Raw genomic sequence first — 19,077 nt, forward strand, 5'->3', positions numbered from 1 at the left:
CTGAAATCTCCAAGTTACAAGATCACAGATATACCCCATGATGGGAAAAATAGAACCGACATAGAGTATAGGGAGGTCGAAAGCCTGCTTTGGGATCTTTTAAATTCTGCCGAGCACGAACAACATTATAGTCGCAGTTCTAGTCGATGCTTGCGATATAATAAACTAGCTTAGAAGCCTCCACACCTCCATATATCAACAGAGTTCCAGAGGACAGGGAACATCGCCGGCATTTAACCGAACTTGCTCTTGTAGCCTGTAGGAAACCCAGGCGGTAAATAATGTTCCTGATACTCGAACCAGACCGCGGGGGAATGTATGGAGGTATGTTGAACCATGGTGGATTATGATGCTAAAAGCCCCATGTATAACCATATTTTAATATGCCCAATCATGTCTTGTAGATATAATGTGGTCATGATTCCGGAACAGTGAAGAATTAGATCTGAAATCATATGGAGCCGAGAAGGATCGACATCATCGGAACCAACCTGGCCAGCTTCCGCTTAGTAACAACAAAATCGCCTCCAAAATGCGGGTCGTAGAGCGGGAGCCACGATCCTTACCCTTCTGGATGCCGGTTAGCATGACCTTGGTAGCGCCACTTCCCCACAACGGAGTTGTACTGTGGGGGAACTATTTCGTGTATACGAATATACGAAAAGAGGAATCGAAGTAGGGAGAGATGTAATATAAAAGTGGAATTGATCAGTATTGTAGTATATCGATCGTTTGAAAGCCTTGGGTGTGTAATGAATTTCTCGATGCAAGAATGAAGATAGGTCAAGTTCTTGGAGGAGGTATTATCCTGAGACTTTGGAGCACTAGACCATGCAGGCCCCTGCATGGCCACCGTTTTTGCACTTGCGATACTTGTTTTCTCCACATCACCGGAAGGCCCGTTGTCTCTCCGTAGACTGCTGTGCATGGACGTGTATTTTGCTCACCTATAAAGCCCCCTATCGCGCCACTGTAGCACGGAATTCCTCCAGGGACCAAGCTTGATACTAATGAGCAAGGGTCATTGATATCTGGTTTCATAACCTATTTTGACATATTGTCAACTTCACAACTTCCTTTTCACTCTGTCTCACTAGACATACAGATAAACTCCCAACATGATAGGGACGGTCTTGGACACAGTCCTAGGCAACCCTCAGGGGGCCGTCGGTGGTCTCTTCGTTGGATCTTTCGTTATATTCTGGGTTGTACCATTTCTATACAACCTTTTCTTCTCTCCCTTGAGAAACGTACCAGGACCATTCTGGGCTCGTTTCACCATCCTCTGGGAATTTAGTCAGTTGATGAAAGGCCGCTCGCATGAGGAGTATATCAAACTGCACAAGAAATACGGTCCGTAACAGCATCGCGTCACAAATATACACACTGGTTTTGATACTAAGGATAACAACAGGCCCGGTAGTCCGCGTCAGCCCCAAGAGATACAGTGTCATCGACCCACAGGACGTGAAGAAGATATACGGCTTTGGGGCAGATTTCCCGAAGTCCGAGTTTTATGACTCGTTGGGCGACCCAAAGAACATCTTCACAGTGCGGGACAATGAGGACCATAAAGACCGACGCAGGAAAGTTGCATCCCTGTATACCATGTCGTCCATGGTAGCCTACGAAGATGCAGTTGATCGGATGACAACTCTCTGTATTAAAAAGATGACTGACCTTGCCGCTAGTCGAAAGCTGATCTCCATACCCAAGTTCATGCAGTTTTATGCGTTTGACGTGATTGGGGAGATTACGGTATGTTGGACATTATATGTTCTCTCTTCAATGGAAGTCTTCCATGCTGATGTGGTGAGTTTAGTTTGACCAGAACTTTGGAATGATGGAAAACATGGGCGACACTCAAGGCATTATCAAAGAGATCCATGCGATGAATAACACCATTGGTATCATGGGGCTATTGCCAGAGTTACAGAGCACCTGGCGAGCAGCACAGAAAGTTCTTTTTAGTGGAACAGCTATGGGTAAACTGACCGAATACATCTGGAGTCAGTACTGGAAGCATCGCAACACGAACAGCGGCGCCAAGCAAAAGTCCCAATATGACACCTTCCTGCGAAAGGTACTTGAGTTGGAGGCTGCCCACAAAGTTGGACGCATGAATGTCTTGGACTCCTGCGGATCCAATATTGGTGCTGGTTCTGACACTACCGGTATTACTTTGAGTGCCGCGTTGTGGTATATTTACCGTAACCCCGACAAGCTGGCCAAGCTGCGTCATGAGATTGACACCATGACTGCTGAAGGCCGCATTTCGGATCCAGTGACATATAAGCAAGCCCAAGAGATGCCGTACCTCAATGCTGTCATCAAGGAGACGCTTAGGGTGCATCCTGGTGTTGGGACGATTTTGGCTAGAGTTGTACCAAAAGGAGGCATCACCCTGACCGGGGGATATTATGTACCCGAAGGGGTAAGGAATCCCTACACCCCACAACGGACATCTAGCTTCTAGCCGTTCTAATTCTGATCACTGAGCTAGACACATATCGGCACGAATGCATGGCCGCTACACTACAGCGAAACAGTCTACGGTCCTGATGCCGATCAATACCGACCCGAACGCTGGTTGGAAGACAAGCCGCAGCCCGATTACCGAGATTCGATGATGTTTGCGGTAAGTTGTTCTCCCGATGCTATTAGCTCCTAGGTCTCGTTTGGCAAGAATAGTTCAAGCTAACATCAACCTGCGCACTCGTAGTTCGGTAGCGGCTCTCGAACCTGCATTGGCCGCAATATTAGTCTTCTGGAGATCACTAAGGTCTTGCCCCAGATCGTCCGCAAATTTGACTTGAAGTTCGAGGAGAAGAAGGATCCATGGGATGCGTGGTGTGCGTGGTTCGTTTACCCGAAGTACAAATGTTGGATTGAACCACGGAAGCCGGTCGAAAATGTGGCTTAGGGCTTTACTCAAAGTGAATGGGTCACAACAACGGTGAAGGGCTGCGGACATTTTTTTTATAGCGACTGTCTTGCCTGTTATTTCTGTTGATTTTACAACCAGACTGTGAAGACCTGTGGAACTGACAATGAAAAATACCGCTATTGGGGTGCTTATAGGCGTACTTCCAAAAGCGGCAGAATTCAAAAAAGAAAAATAATGAAATGCTATTTAGATAAGTGGTACTATGCATCAATGTATTCCAGACAAAACAAGGTGATTTTTTTTTTTTTAAAAAAAATAAAAAATAAAAAAAAAAAAACAGCAATAAAGATCAGATTTAAAGCCAAGCGTTGAGTTCCCCAATTAGTACGTAGTGGATATCTAACAAATGTCAATAAAAATGCGTGACTGTAAACCACCCCCAATACATGGCGGTGGTCGCCTTCCACCCCAGACAACCCGATATTCAAGTGTATGCCTGGTTGCCCTGTTACCTCGTAATCTAGATTCAATTAAAGGTCTATAGCTCGGCCTGGTGCATTCTTACGGTAACCCGATCAGCCGGACAGTTTGTCAGAGTGACACCGTACCGAATCTCCCTCTCAGGGTAGACATCTTCGATAGAATCAAACCGCTGCAATAGCCGCACCAACACAAAGCTGGTATTGGTAATGGCGAATTGCTGACCGATGCAGGTTCTCGGTCCGCCGCTGAAAGGGATATGCTCCCAGATTGCCTTGCGGCCGTACCACCGGTCAGGATTGAACTCCTCCGCATCTTCACCCCAGATATCTTTCCGGCGTTGCAGGACATAACTGCTGTAAAGTACTGGTTGACCCTTTTGGAGATAGACCGGCGAGTTGCCATCCTTGCCACCCCCTCGAGGTAGCGTAGTGTCCTTATTAGCGCACCGGCGATTAAAGGGTACCACCGGATGGAGACGAAGGGTCTCGTTGATGAAGTGTTGGAGGTACTGACATGACTTTAGCGAGGAGAAGTTGATATCGCGGGGCTCGCTGTAGGTACCGAAGCGTTCGATGATTTCCTTTCGGAGTCTTTGGAAAATGTCGGGGTGACGAGCGAGAAGAAGGATATTCCAGCTGAGCAGAGACGCAGTTGTGTCACGTCCTGCGATCAATACATTCAAACACTCGTCTCGTAGCTGATTGGGGTCCTGAGTTGTTGCGGTAAGAGCATCTACAAATACATAATGTGATCCACGTTCTGGGTCGGCAGGCTTTTCCGCTTGCTGTGCCCTCTGTAAGGCGGCATGGACATATCCGTCCACGAGCTCGTGCACTACGCGGGTGCATTCTCTAAACTCCTTGTTGTTGACTATCCAGTAGAGACGCTCAAATCGGAGTCTAGCAGCTAGGTACCATGCACAGCGGTCAAAGCTGTTAAGAAAGCTATCTGACATCTCTCCGGCATCTTTTTCCAAGGCGGTTAGCTGGCTATTGCAGCTTTTGCCGAAGAGAAATTCAGTGGCGGAGTCAAGAGTAAGGCGGAAGAGGATGGTCTGGATGTCGACCTCAGACGTCCATCCGTTTGATTGAGTCGGCATAGCTCTCAAGGCATTCTGGACATGGCGTTCTTCCAACTCGAGGTTATTGATTTGGGTTCGCGTAAACTGAGGTCGTATTAGGGACCTTGAGTGGGACCAATCCGCACCATCAGAGACAAACTAAACACAAGCATAGCCCGCGTCAGTAAACTGGCAAGATAGAAGCATGGTATTATGAGGCACTCACAATTCCACTTCTTATCACAGGCGCCCCTGCGTTGCGGCGCATATCGCCCAAGAAAAAGTCATTGAATTGAGTCGCCAACATGGCTTGGATGTTCTTGGGATCGACGGTGAAGAAGTTTTCTCGGCCAGCTTGGCGCACGCGAAAGGTGGAAACATATCTGTTTTGCTGGCTGGAAATCAGATCGACACGTTTCTGTGATAGCTTGGGAAGAAACTTGTCTCGATCGGCTCGTAATGTTTCGAGCAGCGTTGCGACGCCGAACGGATCCCGAGAAGGATATAACGGAGCTTCTTGGCAGTTTAAGCTGCGAGCCCTCTGGGCATGCCGCCATGCCGAATACAAGGAGAATAAGAGGCGGGCCGCGACGATGGCGGCCACGAGAGCGGGAGTGAACCACGTTTCCATTAGGGTTGTACGAGCATCGGACATGATTTCCGATTTATGCAAGGTTTGGTTTCAGAGATTGATCTACAAGACTCGAATCAATAGCCCGACACCGAACCCGATAACTTATATATAGTGTATAGACATTTTCACGTCGTGCTATAATTAGAAGACATCACCGAATGTCCTGTCACGTCTAATATGATCCGACGATGCCCATGGACGAATGGAGTGCCTAAAAACTCTACCTCAGCCATTCATGGGAAGCTCAAAAGATAAGGGCATTATACGTATTAGATTCCCGACGTAGGATTAGTAGAGGAGTAAGAACAGTCGTTTAGGTTAATTCCACTATAGAAGTGTAGGCGCTAAACCTGTGAGGTACTTCAAGGCCCACAACCCTTGGGCTGCGGAGAATTGACTACCATACTCCGCACGCTTGCAATAATCGCAATGCGTAGGAGGGCGTCATCATTGGTCTATAGTAATGGTGATCTACTTAGGCTCTCCATCATACCCTATTTCAGCGGTGTATAGCCGTTGTTGGATCATGCTTGGTGTCTCCGGTAGTCATCTTGGCGTTTGGGCAGTGCATAGGAAACTCAAGTCTGGCGGGGTTCCTAAGGCGCCAGGTTTCACCTGCCCTTTTTAGGTTGGTTTGCAAAATAGTAAGCGTTGCTAACAGATCCCGGCTCTATCTACCTTAAGTCTGATTCGTTGGGTCGGATACTACTAGTATATTGATGCCAGGTTATCTGCCCAAGGACCGCACCCAATGAGAGAGACCGCGACAACCGGTATGCATTCATAAATGGTAGATGAACACTACATTTTATTTTGTTTCACCGCTGCCTTTCTGAGCACAGGTTTCTTCTCATGAGATCCATTGTTGCTCTGATAAAATTGTGTGGGACTGGAGTGATAGGGCTTCAAGAGATAAATGGCCCCACTATCTCTCTTGAAGACTTGCGATAGGCTCGTAACCCTTAATAAGAGCATCAATGTCTCGTCAACCTGAGCAACTGACTTCCACGATGTTGGACAGAAGCCCACTGACTCATGTATACATAGCTATTTTTAACCGAGCAAACCCGCATGCCGCATGCCGAGGTAGAGTGGCCGCTGTGAACGATAACTGGATAAGGCAGACCGACTGGATGAGCAAACTATGTGGAGCAACAGAGTGTCCGGCCTGATCTACAGGTGGAACGTGCACGTGGGGTCGAGATATCCGTGGAATGTGGTACAGAATATCGTTTGTTTCTGATACATCACATCTTTCGACAATAAGACCTGAGTATGCGCCCCCAAAAAAAGGTGTCTGGTGGTTATGTTGTGTCACGGTTAAATCACTGAGTGGTGGGCATCACCGGATAAGATTAAGTGTGGCATTGGCAGGTCCGCAGAAACGTCCGCATACACTGCCAACCACCAGTCATCGCGAGGATCCCTCGAGTGGCCGATGTGAGACTATCCGAGTCGAGTGGAGCTCACGTTATGCAGGGCGCCTAACCATATCTATCGCTTATACCATCCTGCCGTTCTGTTCACAATTTTATGGCAAACATGCATATCTCTCTTAAGATATACCCTACAGTGCTTTCCCTTCCCCTTTTCTATTTCTCATGTTGACATTCATGCGAAAATCATTATGGCGGATACATCATCCAGCACCACCATTCAGCAGTCATCCGCGAAGGAGGCGGCCCTCCAGAAGGTATCTTCAGGGACTCCGCGGTCTCGGGATGGGATTGCTGATTGGAAATGGAAAGGCAGTCTCGCGGCTGTTATGCTAACAACGGTTATCAATGGTTAGTTGGGCATGTTTTCGGACCATCCCTAAGTTACTAAGTAACTATTCTAGGATATGATGTGAGTAATGTGGCCAACATCCAGCCACGACTATACGAGGCCTTCGGTGACATTGCACTTCTCCCATGGATCGGCCTGTCTTTCAGCTTGGCCGTCTTTGCCTTTCTGTCCTTCTCTCGGAAGATTATATACTGTTTCGACATGCAATGGATCTATATCGTTAGTGTTGTTGTCTTCATGGCCGGGGCTGCCGTGGCAGGAGCGGCCCATAATCTAGCCACGGTCATTGTCGGGCGGACAATCATGGGGGTCGGCGGATCTGTCATTTATCAGAGGTGCGATATACTCCAGCTCTACTACCAAGTCATATGACCTGACCGCGATGTAGCAATCTGACATTTGTCGCCGTGTTTGCCACTCCAGCTGAGACACCACTTCTCTTCGGACTGTTGGGTGCATTATGGGCTGTAGGGCTCGTCATCGGCTTTCCGATCGGGTCCGCCCTCGCGTCCAACCCTAACACGACCTGGCGGTGGGCCTTTTACATGAACCTCCCATGGGCTGGCCTCGTCCTTGTTATAGCCTTCATCTGCATGCCCAGCAAGTACCTAGGGCCAGACATTCCAGTATGGTCCCGCATCGCCAGAATGGATCCAATCGGCATTACAATGAACATCGCCGTGCCGGCTCTGTTCTCCATCGCACTGGAGTTCTCCGGTCCCGTCTGGGACTGGGGCTCTGGTGCATCTATCGCGGTCTGGGTAGTCTTCGGCGTGCTACTTATCGGTTGGATCGTCCAACAATATTGGTGCATGGGAACCACTCCCGACCAACGTGCCATTCCCCTCCACCTGTTCCGTCGCCTCGATCTAGTGCCCCTGTGGATCGCATCTGGATGCGCAGGGGCATCATACGCCGGGACATTGTACTATACCCCGCTCTTCTTCGCCTTCGCTCGCGGCCACAGCGCGTTACAACAAACCGTCCGTCTTCTCCCATTCGTCATACTTTTCATCGCAGTTGTCTTGCTCGTCGGCGCCCTCCTACCCCTATTCGGTCGCTATAACCTAATCTACATCATCGCAGGTCTAGCCACCGTCGCCGGAGCAGGCGCCATGGCCGCAACACTCAGTCCCGATGTCCCTGAGTCCCAGGTAATGGGCCTAGAAGCTCTCATCGGAGTCGGACTAGGCTGTTCATACCAACACGGCGTTGGCATCTCAAACGTGATCAACAAAGACCCACGCGATAAAGTAGACAGTGTCGTCATGTTCAATCTGGCGCAAATGGGCGGCATTACTGTGATTCTCTCGATAGCGGGCTCGATCTTCCAGAATGTGGGGTTCCATCTGTTGAAGGAGGTGATTGGGGGTAATGGGTACTCTGAAGATGATCTGCGACAGGCACTGGCCGGCGTGTCCTCTACTGTGTGGGGATCTGATGACCCGGATGTGCTTGCTCGTGGCGTTCAGGCTGTTTCGGAGGCTCTTGCTAGGGAGTACTATTTGATCGTTGCTGGTGGGGCACTTTGTTTCGTGTGTGGGTTAGTGATGAAGTGGGAGAAATTGGATTATGGAAGGGGGAGGGGGAAGAAGCCTGAAGCTTAGGGCTTGGGTGATAGGGTATATCTACCTGAAGCGTTCTCTTTGCGGAAAAGAACTTAATTACCCATCGGTGTTAATGATTAATCAGAGTGTATAAGGCCGCCTTACATGCTAATTGCCTTGCGAGGGAATATAATATCCAGTGCTAGACTTGTTGGACTACCACCTGCCGCAGAATATCCCAGGAACACAACTTGCGGAGTGTAGAGCATCATTAACTGCCTACTATATCAATTCTCTCGAGAATTATTATATTCATGACGATATTGTATCGCTTATTATCATAGGGATCCGATCGAAACGTAGTGATAGGAAGATATCAAAGTGAACCCTGCATGGGGTGTCGATTGTGGAATGCAGATAGTAGCATAATTTCCTTGTTTTTACTTTAACTAATTTCAGAATTTGTTCTTTAGAACTTAATACTAAGGTCTTTTAGTATCATCGTACCTGTTCCCACTCCCAACCTTCGGCTTGGGGCGGGATTCGGGACGGGATTGGATCCAAATTCCCCGATCATCCCCAAGTGGCACGTATATTCATGACGACCACGGAGCGGCTATTACTGGGTGGAACCTTTGCATTGGTACCACAGATAGACCACAAGGTCCAGATGGTGGACTTTCTGAGTTTATTCGCCGACACTGCTATCGGATTTCGGATTTGAAACCCGACTCCGAGGTGCTGGATTCCGATGGAGAGCTGCTGAGAGCTATACTTAAATACCAGCATTCATCTGCACTGATTTTTTCACCCCATTTCGAATTTACTGAAGGTTCTACACAGTTACCTTACTCAGAGCGCCATGGCATTTCTGTATCAGATGCTAGGAAGCAAAATATGGCCACCCCGCGACACGAAACCTGATCTCACTGGACGAACTCTACTCATTACAGGCGCGGTATGTCTCCCTGTCTATCCACCTAGCGCCAATAGCGAACTAAGAAATGGTTTCTACTTAGAACTCAGGACTTGGTTACGAATCGGTGATCAAATTCGTTCGTGCCTCCGCTAAAAGAATCATCATCGGTGTCCGGTCCATCGAGAAAGGCGAGGAAGCAAAGAGGGCAATTCTTGCTCAAATACCTCAAAGTAATGTCACAATCGACGTTTACCATCTAGATATGTTGGACTACACTACTATCGAGGCTTTTGCGTCTCGCGTCAATCAGGAGGTAGAACGACTAGACTATGTTGTCCTCAACGCCGGCATTAGCCCTCATGCTTACAAGAAATCGGCCTACGGATTCGAATCAGGTATTCAGGTTAATCTGGTATCGACGACACTTTTATCTTTACTTCTTCTGCCTAAGCTATTGGCGAGCAAGACCGATACCTTCACCCCTGTGCTCGAATTGGTGGGGTCCGGCACACACCAGCGCATGCCACAACTCCTGCCGGAGACAGATAACACTGAAAAGGATATCTTAGAGGTTTACAACTCAGAAACCTCATTCAGGACAATTGGATTCATCCAACAATACTCATTGACAAAGCTCTTTCTCATGTATGTGCAGTGGCACCTTGTGAAGCTTGTGGATGATAAAGTCTCTGGATCACCTCGAGTATATGTCATCGTTGTTGGCCCAGGTCCGACTCAGTCTGGTCTTGGAAGAGACTTTCAAGAACAATCATCTCTTGGGGTCCGCGTCGCTGTCCACACCATGAACCTTTTGACGAAAACAGCTGAGCAGGGTGCACGCACATATCTCAGTGGTCTTATGCTTGGCGAAAAAGGCCATGGGCAATTTTGGCAATGGGACTCAGTTAATAGGAGCTGAACAGATACGAAGTACAATCTATCAGGGACTGAACGGCTAATGACAGTGAATAACAGGCCTGCGAAGTGGTGTTCGGACCCGAATGCTATTATGCGATCGGAGCGTGTGTGGGCTAGCGTGCTCGCTGCTCTTGAAAAGGACCTGCCTGGAACTGAAAGACTTGTACAAAGGATAAGGGATGGAGTTTTAGCTCATTGAAAGGTGCTCGCCAGGCTCTGAAATATACGGTTCTTTCGCCTCCTCTTGAGTTTCGGCGCAGAACAAATGTGAGTAGCTAAGGAAGTGTATTATATGTTAGTGCAGCCCTGTCATGCACACTATGTTTCATGCCATGGGCCATTTCGTCTAAAAAGCTGTAGCCGCGTTTTGAAATCGTGTTGTACCAGGGGATTTCTCAAATGGGTTTATATATATTTCATCAACATGTTCCTTATAGATAGCATAGAAGTGGCTTCTACCAGTTTATCATATCCACTAGCTCTTGGGCATAACGCCAGCATGTCTATATAGATTTAGTTAGATTACAACCATTTGGTAAAATGAATTGTCTAATTGGATTATACTATAGGCCTGTCTAACTCGAATGACAGTAGTAAATAAAGTAGTCTAGAACATTCCTACGTTCACGCTGATGAGCTGGTCAATAGTCCAACCAATCCGAATTCAATGGTTCCACCACCCAGGGGCTGCTCTATCCACTTATTTCTTGAGTGGTATGAGACGGCCCCCGAAGCTAAGGATTAGCTAAGAACCCAATTAGCTAAGGATTTCATTCGTAAAACCAGTCACCTTCACAACGAGGTCCTCCGTCCAGGTCAGATGAGGCGAATGTCCAGAAGTTGCTCGATAAACGGTAAACTTATTGCCCTTCCCCTCCTGGAGTGCGATCATTCCCTCCTGGTACTCCTTAGGCAGAGTTAGGTCATCCTCAAGGACCAAGTATGCGCATGGCAGGGCCGAGTAAGGATCATTCGTCAGCCTGTCAGTATTGACGGGAGACGCAGTGAGAGTCGCTGTCCATTTCGCCGCGGACTCAGCGTCAAGACCGTTGAAGAAAAAGCGAGGGGCATCAACTGGAGTTCCGAGGCCCTTCACACCGTGTTTCTGATATGTGTTAGCCTCTGATCTGGATTTCAACTTCCCAAACAGTTACATACGTGGAATCGCATAAATGGCGGAACAAAGGTGGTGCCATCTTTCGGCTGGAAAAAACTATGAATGGACTCGCCGACAGGGACAACGAAAGCCCCCATGTAAAATATACCAATCAGGCCTCCTGTCTTACCTTCGCTCCGACGAGAATTGGCTTGCAATTCTGGTATGGCTGCCTGGGTTGCTACCCAGCCACCGGATGAATGTGCCACTAGCAGAACAAGCTTCCCGTCTTCGTTAACTAGCTTGTCCAGAAGCTTGACAACAACATTCACATCATCCGTGTCGGTAGGGTAGCCCTCTGCTGGAGGCCCGAGGTCGAAATCTGGATGGTCTACATCACCCACGTTGAGCTTGCTGAGATCACAAGTTGGCCGGTGCGGACAGTACGTTTCAAATCCTTGGGACTGTAGCTTCTCCATGAAGGGTCCATATGGGGTAGGACTGTGGTAGGAGCCATGGCAGATGACAATGGCGGGCTTTGTGTTGGTGGCCATGAGGAATGTTTAACCTGCAACGTTGTGGCTTTGCGGGGAGGAAAATTGTTCTAAAGCCGGAAGGCATCATGGTGGGAACCAGGGAACACGTAGAGGTATTTATATTGGCACGAAGGACCGAGGGTTGACGCAAGCATATGTGGGGGCGAAGAAAGTTCGCTAATTGCAGGGGTCACGTAGCCGCCCTCTGTTTAAACATAGCCACTGGTTGTCCAGGGACTGGCAAAAATAATGTTGGCCAAAGCACGCAGTGAAATACGTTAATCAGGTTATCAAACCAATCTGCTCACGATCGTATAATAGCGGGGCATTGGATGCACGACGCAAGCATGTAAAGCTCTGCCCGGTGGTAATTAAAGGAGCTTTAACTTAAGCGCTATTGATAGTAGACATCTTCCATATCTAGGGCACGCAGTGAACTGTCGGCACCACGGTGGATATAGACAAGGGTATTATGGATCTTAGCGCAGCCACACAGAAGCTCATGTAACGGTAGGCGATACGCTAACACAAATAGCGCCTCTCTCCCGCCAATGAACCGTTCAAACCCTGTTGTCTCGGACACAATAACTGTATATGAATAGTCCATGTTTAATGCCCGTTTATGGTTCTTTGTTATGGTCACTACCGAGATCCTTGCTTAGCACCTGCACATGGCCGGATCAGGGATTGAGCTCACTTAATCTCCAGCTCCCAAGGTTCCCGGCTCTTGACTTGCTAAGAATACCATATCTTTCACATATTAATATAGTCCTGTCATGATCTGCTAGTGCCTGGTTGGATACCGTACCACTTATCCACGAATGATAACTCACACGGGTCCGACGTTTCATCTTCCATGAACAATGTGACCAAGATGTGAACCATAGCCGCTTAGCAAAGGTATGTGATTGTTACGGAACATTCCTTCGTGCGCCCACCGCCAGGCGTCGACTGGACGAGACAGCGGTCAACAGGCCAATAACCTCGGACATTGCGGTACTGTGATAATGGCGTTGGTGCTTGACAACAACACAAGGCTAGATTTTTGACAATGTTGAATCTTTGCTCTCTGGGGTTGATATTAGCGTTGATACGAGCACCGCTCAAATGCTCGAAGAGGTTCAAATTTGTGAACGGTCGAGGAAGAATCCTCACCGGAACATAGCCGCGTATCATGGCTGTGAAGTGAAAGATAGCAGAATCACAGGGATTTACTTCACGAAGTACACCGAGACCCTGATGCAGAGGGTCAACCCCGGCAAGTTGGGTAAGCGGGCGTTTGCTTCGCAGGTGCGAAGGGGTATGTCAGATGAAGTGCAGCGTTGGATGGACGGTGTGGAATCGGAGATGCGGCATCTGCACTCACTTGGCATCCTCCACAACGATATCAATCCTTCCAATATTGTGCTCGATGGCAATATCCCTGTCATTATCGACTTTGATTCGTGTGGGCAGGAGGGTCACTCTCTGGGTACTGTGAAGAGGACATACGAGTGGTATGATGGAAATGTGAAGGAAGCGATTCCAAGCAATGATATTGATGCTTTGGAGGAGATGAGGATGTGGCTACTCGGAGACACTGCCAAGTTCAAATTTTAGCCAAGCGTCACGATTACTAGAAGAATTGGGACATGGATCTACTGCCCAGGGGAGAGCAACGAAGGCTTTTACTGAATAGCATTGAAGCCCAGAGCACCAGTCACACAATGAAAACGTACGTAGATTATAGGATCCCATACTTTTACTTGTTACATGGCAGTCAATTGCTATGGAGCGTCTCATATTTGGTTGGAATTATCGGTGGCTTGTATTCTGATAACATATCGGCTGGAGATCTCCTATTCACTGAGATCCAGGAGAACACTCAGCCGAGAAGAATCGATTCATGGCGATCGTAGACGTACGACATCTTCCCATCCACCACTTTTCTCGTACCGGGTACATATGTATTCACATCTTCCATCTCTGCTTAGAGTGTATAAGAAGTATTAATATAAGCTTCATTAAAGGTAATAAATGTGATGAATATTGCCAGTCATATTCTGTTAAATTTCTCTTCACGTCTGCATAAACGTGGGAAAGCTAGCAAGGAATTTTCCACTCCTACTTTGAGATTCGTTACGAATCCATCGCAGATGTTTAACAATTTGAGTTCTGCCGAAACTGCAATCCGTCCAGAAGATTTGGACGGAAAGAAAAGACCAAGATGAAAAGACCAAAGAAACTGAAGACAAATAACGGGAAAATGAAGCAAGGGGGGGGAGGGGATAGTCGACACCCAGAAACATATTAGCCATGCAGGCGTCTCGCCGGTGAGACAGAATCTTGGACCAGAAACGCCTGAAATCGCAAAGCCCTTAATATGCATAAAGATATAGGAGATCTAAACTAAACGAAGGGCCTTCCACAACTAACGTGCCTGCCACAGCACCCCTCCTAATCTTACCATCCTCGGCTTTAGTCCATCAAGGGATTCTCGGTGTAGCGGGGCGGATCAATCGGAAACACTTTTGCATCGTTGGTGATATCGGAAATGCGTATATGCAAGTTTCCTGACGCGACACCAAAGGCGTCCTGAGCCGGGCCTTCAGGCCACTGCACCGTATGCCCCAAACGTGTAGTTAGCGTGTATTGTGGGCGGAATTGAACTTTGAATGTGCCTTGAAAGTACACTGTGGTCCTACGGTACTTTCGGCGGGGTGGAACTTCGTAGAATCGGGACAATGTGGTACTGCTTTTCACCGAGTAGGACGTCGAGTTACTGGTCTGGTCGGTGTCCGTATAATTGGTGTTGTCATCGGAGCTGATGCCGAATACCTTACCAACACCGTCGTTGTAACGCCTAACTCCTCGGCCGATGTTTTGAGTGTTGAAAACTCATTGATCAATTCAATTGTTCCAGTCCAATGAACCTCTAACGGGGTTTCACCGTCATTCTCATCTCTGGTGTCGTCGACCAAGACAGAATTGATTTCCGCGTTGGGTAGGCTGACATAGTTCATTTTTATGACTACGTGTTCAAGGGCTTCCAAAAGGCAAATACCTCCCCTATTAAGCAGAGATTCCCTCTCGTTGATATGAGCTTCGAAGCCCACACAAAGTCCACTGTGGAGCCTCGGCGGCGTCCAGTAAGACAGGTCTTTTGTGTAGCCGATATTGACCACCCTGCCCATGTTGGTGGTTCCTGTCCAGCCACTGAAGCACTTGGTATTGCCCACCATAGTCGAATAAAGTCTCACCTCTTTGAAAAACTCACCATACCTGAGTTCAAGCACAGTTTTGGTGGCACCATGGGTATCTCCCTAGGTGGCGGATTCCTTCCCATTTGCCCATGCCACGTTGAACGCTGTTATAATTTTTGTGCCAGTGCTTCTCTCCCAGAAGCAAATCTTGCTGACAGGGGCGACTGCTATAGCTGCCGTGACATGTTCTCCTTCGTTTTCACCTCCCATAGTGAGGTACCGCCAGGCTCCCGGCATTATAAAACTGGAAGATGGATAGCAATGAAATTAAAAGCCAACAATCGCGGTCTATGGACCCTGTAAAGTAATACTGTGCTTCTGGGAGCGTTGGACGGTGCACCACCTCTATGAATCGGCCTCGCTCTGAATGTCTTCCTGTCTTCTAAGCGATCAAATGTAAAAGGAGAAATCAGAAGGGAGCCCTGGGCTGTTTACCAAATTCACGCGCTTTTGTCACTCTCTGCCTTCTTCGCGCGGTCCAGTAAACCTTTCTTAAGTAAAGGTTTGATACTCGACTTGGTATCTTCACAGCTGGAAATGGACAATGAAGCTTGAATCTTGTAATACGTTAGTAGCCGCGGAACAATAAGTAACACATACGTCAGTAAATATGAGTCACGAAGAGGTGCAGTTATTTGACAAGAGTAAGGGACTGATTACATTATTACATGCCCATTCAGTCTTCCTAAGGCCTCAAGGGAAAGAAATCTTGAATATGGTTACGAAGCCTGTTTAACCGCTTGGGCCCCAGCCAACGCCTGAGAATCCTCAATGACGGCGCTTATTCCATTATAGTAGATCACCTGAGTGAGGCTTAAGATCAACAAGAAAGAGCCTCGTCCCCTGTTTCATGCGGTCTGGACCCATGAAATAGGCAGACTCCAACCTGCAACTCTAGGCCGGGCAACTGGAAGTCTGATACAGTCTCCTACACATTAGTACCTATTTCTATACTGAAGTTTCAAGCCTTCTATATTGCACTTTTTATACTACCCGGGCATACTTAGCAAACCCTACTATAGCTACAGAACACCCCATCCACATACCACATCCATCCCCCAAAAGCCACCCCGAAAAAACCACCACCTCAATCCTGCTTCAACCCAACCCTCCCCGCCTTCCTCAACCCCAAAAACCCAACAAGCGTACAAACAATCATCGACCCAAACATCGTCCAAAAGCTCGCCCGATACCCATCCATCAAAGCATACCTCTCCTTAGCAGCCCCAGACTGATCCGTCACCACCGTCGAAATAACCTGCAACACCGCAAGTCCCAGGGCACTTCCGAACTGCGCCGAGGTGTTGAACACCGCGCCAGCTAGCGCTTGCGTATCATCTGGAAACACATCGGTGATGACAATCAGACCGACGGTAAACAGCGCATCGAAGCTGACGGGCTGCAGGATCTGCGCGAAGAAGGCATTACCCCAATATGGCCAGGAAGGTTGGATGACGGCCATGAGGAGGGGGGAACCCGCGCAGAGAAGCGAGGTGATGGTTACGATCCAGACGGCGCGGATTTTGTGGACGAAGAGGCCGATGATTAGGTTTAGGAGGGCGCCAACTATGAGACTTGGGAGAATGCGGATGGAGGCTTGTAGGGCTGAGAGGTATTGGACTTCTTGGAAGCTGGGGTGTTGTTAGTAGGGTGTGGGCTTTGGGGATTGGATAATTGTGGGGCAGCTTACAATAGACTGGCAAAGAGTTCCATGGAATTGAGGACTGCGTTGGATAGGGCGACTGTGGCGCAGACGCTGGAGAAGGAGGTGTTTCTCCATAGAGAGTTCGGGATTAGGGCTACTTTGTTTCGTTTGACCCGGTGGTGGGATGAGATGATGAAGAGTGGCAGGGCGATTGCTGCCAGGCATAGGATGACGATACTGTCGACTGACTTTATGCGGGACGGGTCCGCGCTTACGATGCTGTTGTCTTGTTAAGTTTGGTTTAATGTTATTTGCGGGGGCAGTACTTACGCCAGGAGGTAACAGAGTAGGGCCATGAATGCGGAGGCCAGAAAGGCGCCGAGCCAGTCGATCTTCGTCCGGACATTGTGGAGAAGGCTCTCATCTTGAACGGTTTTATTCTTGGGAATTGTCCATACTGCAATAACTGCGAAGAAGAGAGTGATTCCTCCGGCGATGTACCATCCAGCTCGCCAGCCAATTGTGTCAACTAGAACGCCACCCACGACCAGTCCGAGGGAGAAACCGAGCGGTTGGCTGAGGCCGATGCATGAGAAAGCAAAATTACGGCCTCTGCCTTGGGGCAGGAGCTGGGTGATGATAGAGACCGAGGAGGCCAGATGAAAGGCGAGGCCAACACCTTGAAGCGCTCTCATTACTACCAGCCCTTCGCCATTCTGTGCTAGTCCTTGCCCAATCATCAAGGCTCCGCTGGAGAAAGATCCGACCAGTTCAACCCATCGTGGGCCAATGGTATCGGCAATAGAACCGGCGAGGAGAAGTGTCGACGCAGTGGCAAGACTGCTCACAGATGAGGGCCAGAAAGCTAAAGAAGATGGCAGCTCAAGATCTTTCGTGATAGTCGGCAGCGCGATAGTGACCAGGCCATTGATCAAGCTTGCCGTCAGAGTGACTCCGACGAGCTGGACTATGACAACAACCTGTTGCAGACGAGTCTTTTTGATTGTTTGTCTCCCCACCGAAGATACTGATGATACGGAAGATGCCAAAGGTGGCGAGTCGATTTGCGCCGTCATCGTTGTTGTAGTAGTCGGTGCCATTTTGGCCATAGAATTGGTTCTCGGGAAAAAGGCGGAAATGCCTTGATACCGGTCATCGTGGGCACCTGGAGTCGGAAAAATTTGGCCCGGTTGAAAATATGGAGACGCGAGGGCTTTTAGCAACTCAATTACTTAATGGGATCCAGTTGTTCTCCGGAGAATATTTGATAATCTGATTAGATCGCAGTCTAGCCGAATGGAGTAATACATCTTACGAATGATATTTTCGTTACACTTTCACCTTGTCGGGAGATTATCGAACTTTATTTACGCATCTCAGCAGATTGCAGCGCCTGAGTAGAGATCCTGGCAAATAATATCTTAGCCCAGGGACGAACAATCCTCAGATAATAAGTATTCGCCAGCATACTGTGAATCAATGACATCTTCGGAGGTGAAATATACATACCCATCGGCTGTCTATAAGGTTGGATGGATCAACGCTCATTCGCTGAGTCTAGAACCCGGGTCTGTCTGGTGAAACTACTTGAACTGAAATCATGCCATCGTCCAGCATTTGTCCGAGAATAAAATTCTGTAGCCAGTGGTTTAGTCGGAATCCCTCCGAGTCTTGGCTCGGAGGGTCGTGCCCAGTTCGGCAAATTTCGTTATCTGTTGGCCAATTTTTCATGATGGAATATGCACTCAAGGTCACGGAAGCGCCTGACTGGTGGCTAGCATGAAAAGAGAATTGCTTTCCTGGCCAGGGTGAAGTGGTCGCATATTGTGCGCATCTCCACACAGACACCATTTGTTACTCATGACTCCGAGCAGCCCCACAGGTACTGTAGGTAGAATAGTCCAGTCTAGGCTGGAGCAATGTGTAATAGAGTTTGACAATTCCGAGGCTCTTCGCCAATCTCCGAATTGCCACGAGGGGAATGTGGGAAACTCGCCAATGATCAGAATGCCCTTGGTGGGTACTGGCTGAAAGTTCCCACATCGTGTGGTTGTCAGCCCTAACCGCTGAGTCTTTGACACGTGCCGCACGGTCGCAATTCTCAGCGCATCAACAGGCCTAGAATTTAGAATATACCCCATCCTTAGCCAATGTCATACTTTATCTAAGCTTCAGATAACATAGAGCTTATCGTTTTGTGTGGGCCCCGTAAGTATAACCCGGGATCTTATGGATACCTCCCTTATCGATCATTTCATATTCAACGCACGAACTTTAGTATTTGTTGCGTCGTAGAGGCTGGATTTGATGAGAAGAACAACC

At 48.4% G+C, this 19,077-nt stretch overlaps 8 protein-coding genes across 8 annotated transcripts; 4 read left to right on the forward strand and 4 right to left on the reverse strand.

Moving 5' to 3' along the window:
- Positions 1–1,118: 1,118 nt before the first annotated feature.
- F9C07_2227128 (cytochrome protein) lies at positions 1,119–2,923 on the forward strand (the record flags this gene model as incomplete). Its single annotated transcript, XM_041288973.1, has 5 exons — positions 1,119–1,353; positions 1,415–1,758; positions 1,823–2,434; positions 2,504–2,638; positions 2,723–2,923. The coding sequence occupies 5 exons, from the start codon at positions 1,119–1,121 to the stop codon at positions 2,921–2,923; spliced, it is 1,527 nt and encodes a 508-aa protein (XP_041141615.1).
- A 326-nt stretch (positions 2,924–3,249) lies between these two features.
- F9C07_2278702 (cytochrome protein) lies at positions 3,250–5,143 on the reverse strand. Its single transcript, XM_041288964.2, has 2 exons — positions 4,657–5,143; positions 3,250–4,589 (listed from the first exon to the last, which is right to left on the reverse strand). The coding sequence occupies exons 1-2, from the start codon at positions 5,083–5,085 to the stop codon at positions 3,426–3,428; spliced, it is 1,593 nt and encodes a 530-aa protein (XP_041141614.1). The 5' UTR covers positions 5,086–5,143; the 3' UTR covers positions 3,250–3,425.
- A 680-nt stretch (positions 5,144–5,823) lies between these two features.
- F9C07_2278703 (efflux pump antibiotic resistance protein) lies at positions 5,824–8,459 on the forward strand (the record flags this gene model as incomplete). The annotated part of the gene is made up of 4 exons (XM_041288972.2): positions 5,824–6,043; positions 6,112–6,851; positions 6,905–7,187; positions 7,241–8,459. Exons 2-4 carry the CDS (start codon positions 6,692–6,694, stop codon positions 8,457–8,459), a joined length of 1,662 nt encoding a protein of 553 aa, XP_041141613.2. The 5' UTR covers positions 5,824–6,043; positions 6,112–6,691.
- An 802-nt stretch (positions 8,460–9,261) lies between these two features.
- Positions 9,262–10,710, forward strand: F9C07_2278704 (putative short-chain dehydrogenases/reductase; the record flags this gene model as incomplete). Its single annotated transcript, XM_071510319.1, has 2 exons — positions 9,262–9,357; positions 9,419–10,710. 2 exons carry the CDS (start codon positions 9,262–9,264, stop codon positions 10,235–10,237), a joined length of 915 nt encoding a protein of 304 aa, XP_071365458.1. The 3' UTR covers positions 10,238–10,710.
- A 58-nt stretch (positions 10,711–10,768) lies between these two features.
- On the reverse strand, positions 10,769–11,943 carry F9C07_2278705 (Alpha/beta hydrolase fold-1). Its single transcript, XM_041288963.2, has 2 exons — positions 11,395–11,943; positions 10,769–11,341 (listed from the first exon to the last, which is right to left on the reverse strand). The coding sequence occupies exons 1-2, from the start codon at positions 11,884–11,886 to the stop codon at positions 10,994–10,996; spliced, it is 840 nt and encodes a 279-aa protein (XP_041141612.1). The 5' UTR covers positions 11,887–11,943; the 3' UTR covers positions 10,769–10,993.
- Positions 11,944–12,975: 1,032 nt separating this feature from the next.
- F9C07_242 (uncharacterized protein) lies at positions 12,976–13,467 on the forward strand (the record flags this gene model as incomplete). The annotated part of the gene is made up of 1 exon (XM_041284385.1): positions 12,976–13,467. One exon carries the CDS (start codon positions 12,976–12,978, stop codon positions 13,465–13,467), a length of 492 nt encoding a protein of 163 aa, XP_041141611.1.
- A 399-nt stretch (positions 13,468–13,866) lies between these two features.
- F9C07_2248788 (uncharacterized protein) lies at positions 13,867–15,089 on the reverse strand (the record flags this gene model as incomplete). Its single annotated transcript, XM_041288962.2, has 2 exons — positions 13,867–14,634; positions 14,691–15,089. The coding sequence occupies 2 exons, from the start codon at positions 15,087–15,089 to the stop codon at positions 14,326–14,328; spliced, it is 708 nt and encodes a 235-aa protein (XP_041141610.1). The 3' UTR covers positions 13,867–14,325.
- A 1,108-nt stretch (positions 15,090–16,197) lies between these two features.
- On the reverse strand, positions 16,198–17,864 carry F9C07_243 (putative MFS transporter; the record flags this gene model as incomplete). Its single annotated transcript, XM_041288961.2, has 3 exons — positions 16,198–16,741; positions 16,801–17,034; positions 17,086–17,864. 3 exons carry the CDS (start codon positions 17,862–17,864, stop codon positions 16,198–16,200), a joined length of 1,557 nt encoding a protein of 518 aa, XP_041141609.2.
- Positions 17,865–19,077: the final 1,213 nt, after the last annotated feature.

Source organism: Aspergillus flavus, chromosome 1, assembly GCF_009017415.1.
Source record: "Aspergillus flavus chromosome 1, complete sequence".
Taxonomy (NCBI): domain Eukaryota; kingdom Fungi; phylum Ascomycota; class Eurotiomycetes; order Eurotiales; family Aspergillaceae; genus Aspergillus; species Aspergillus flavus.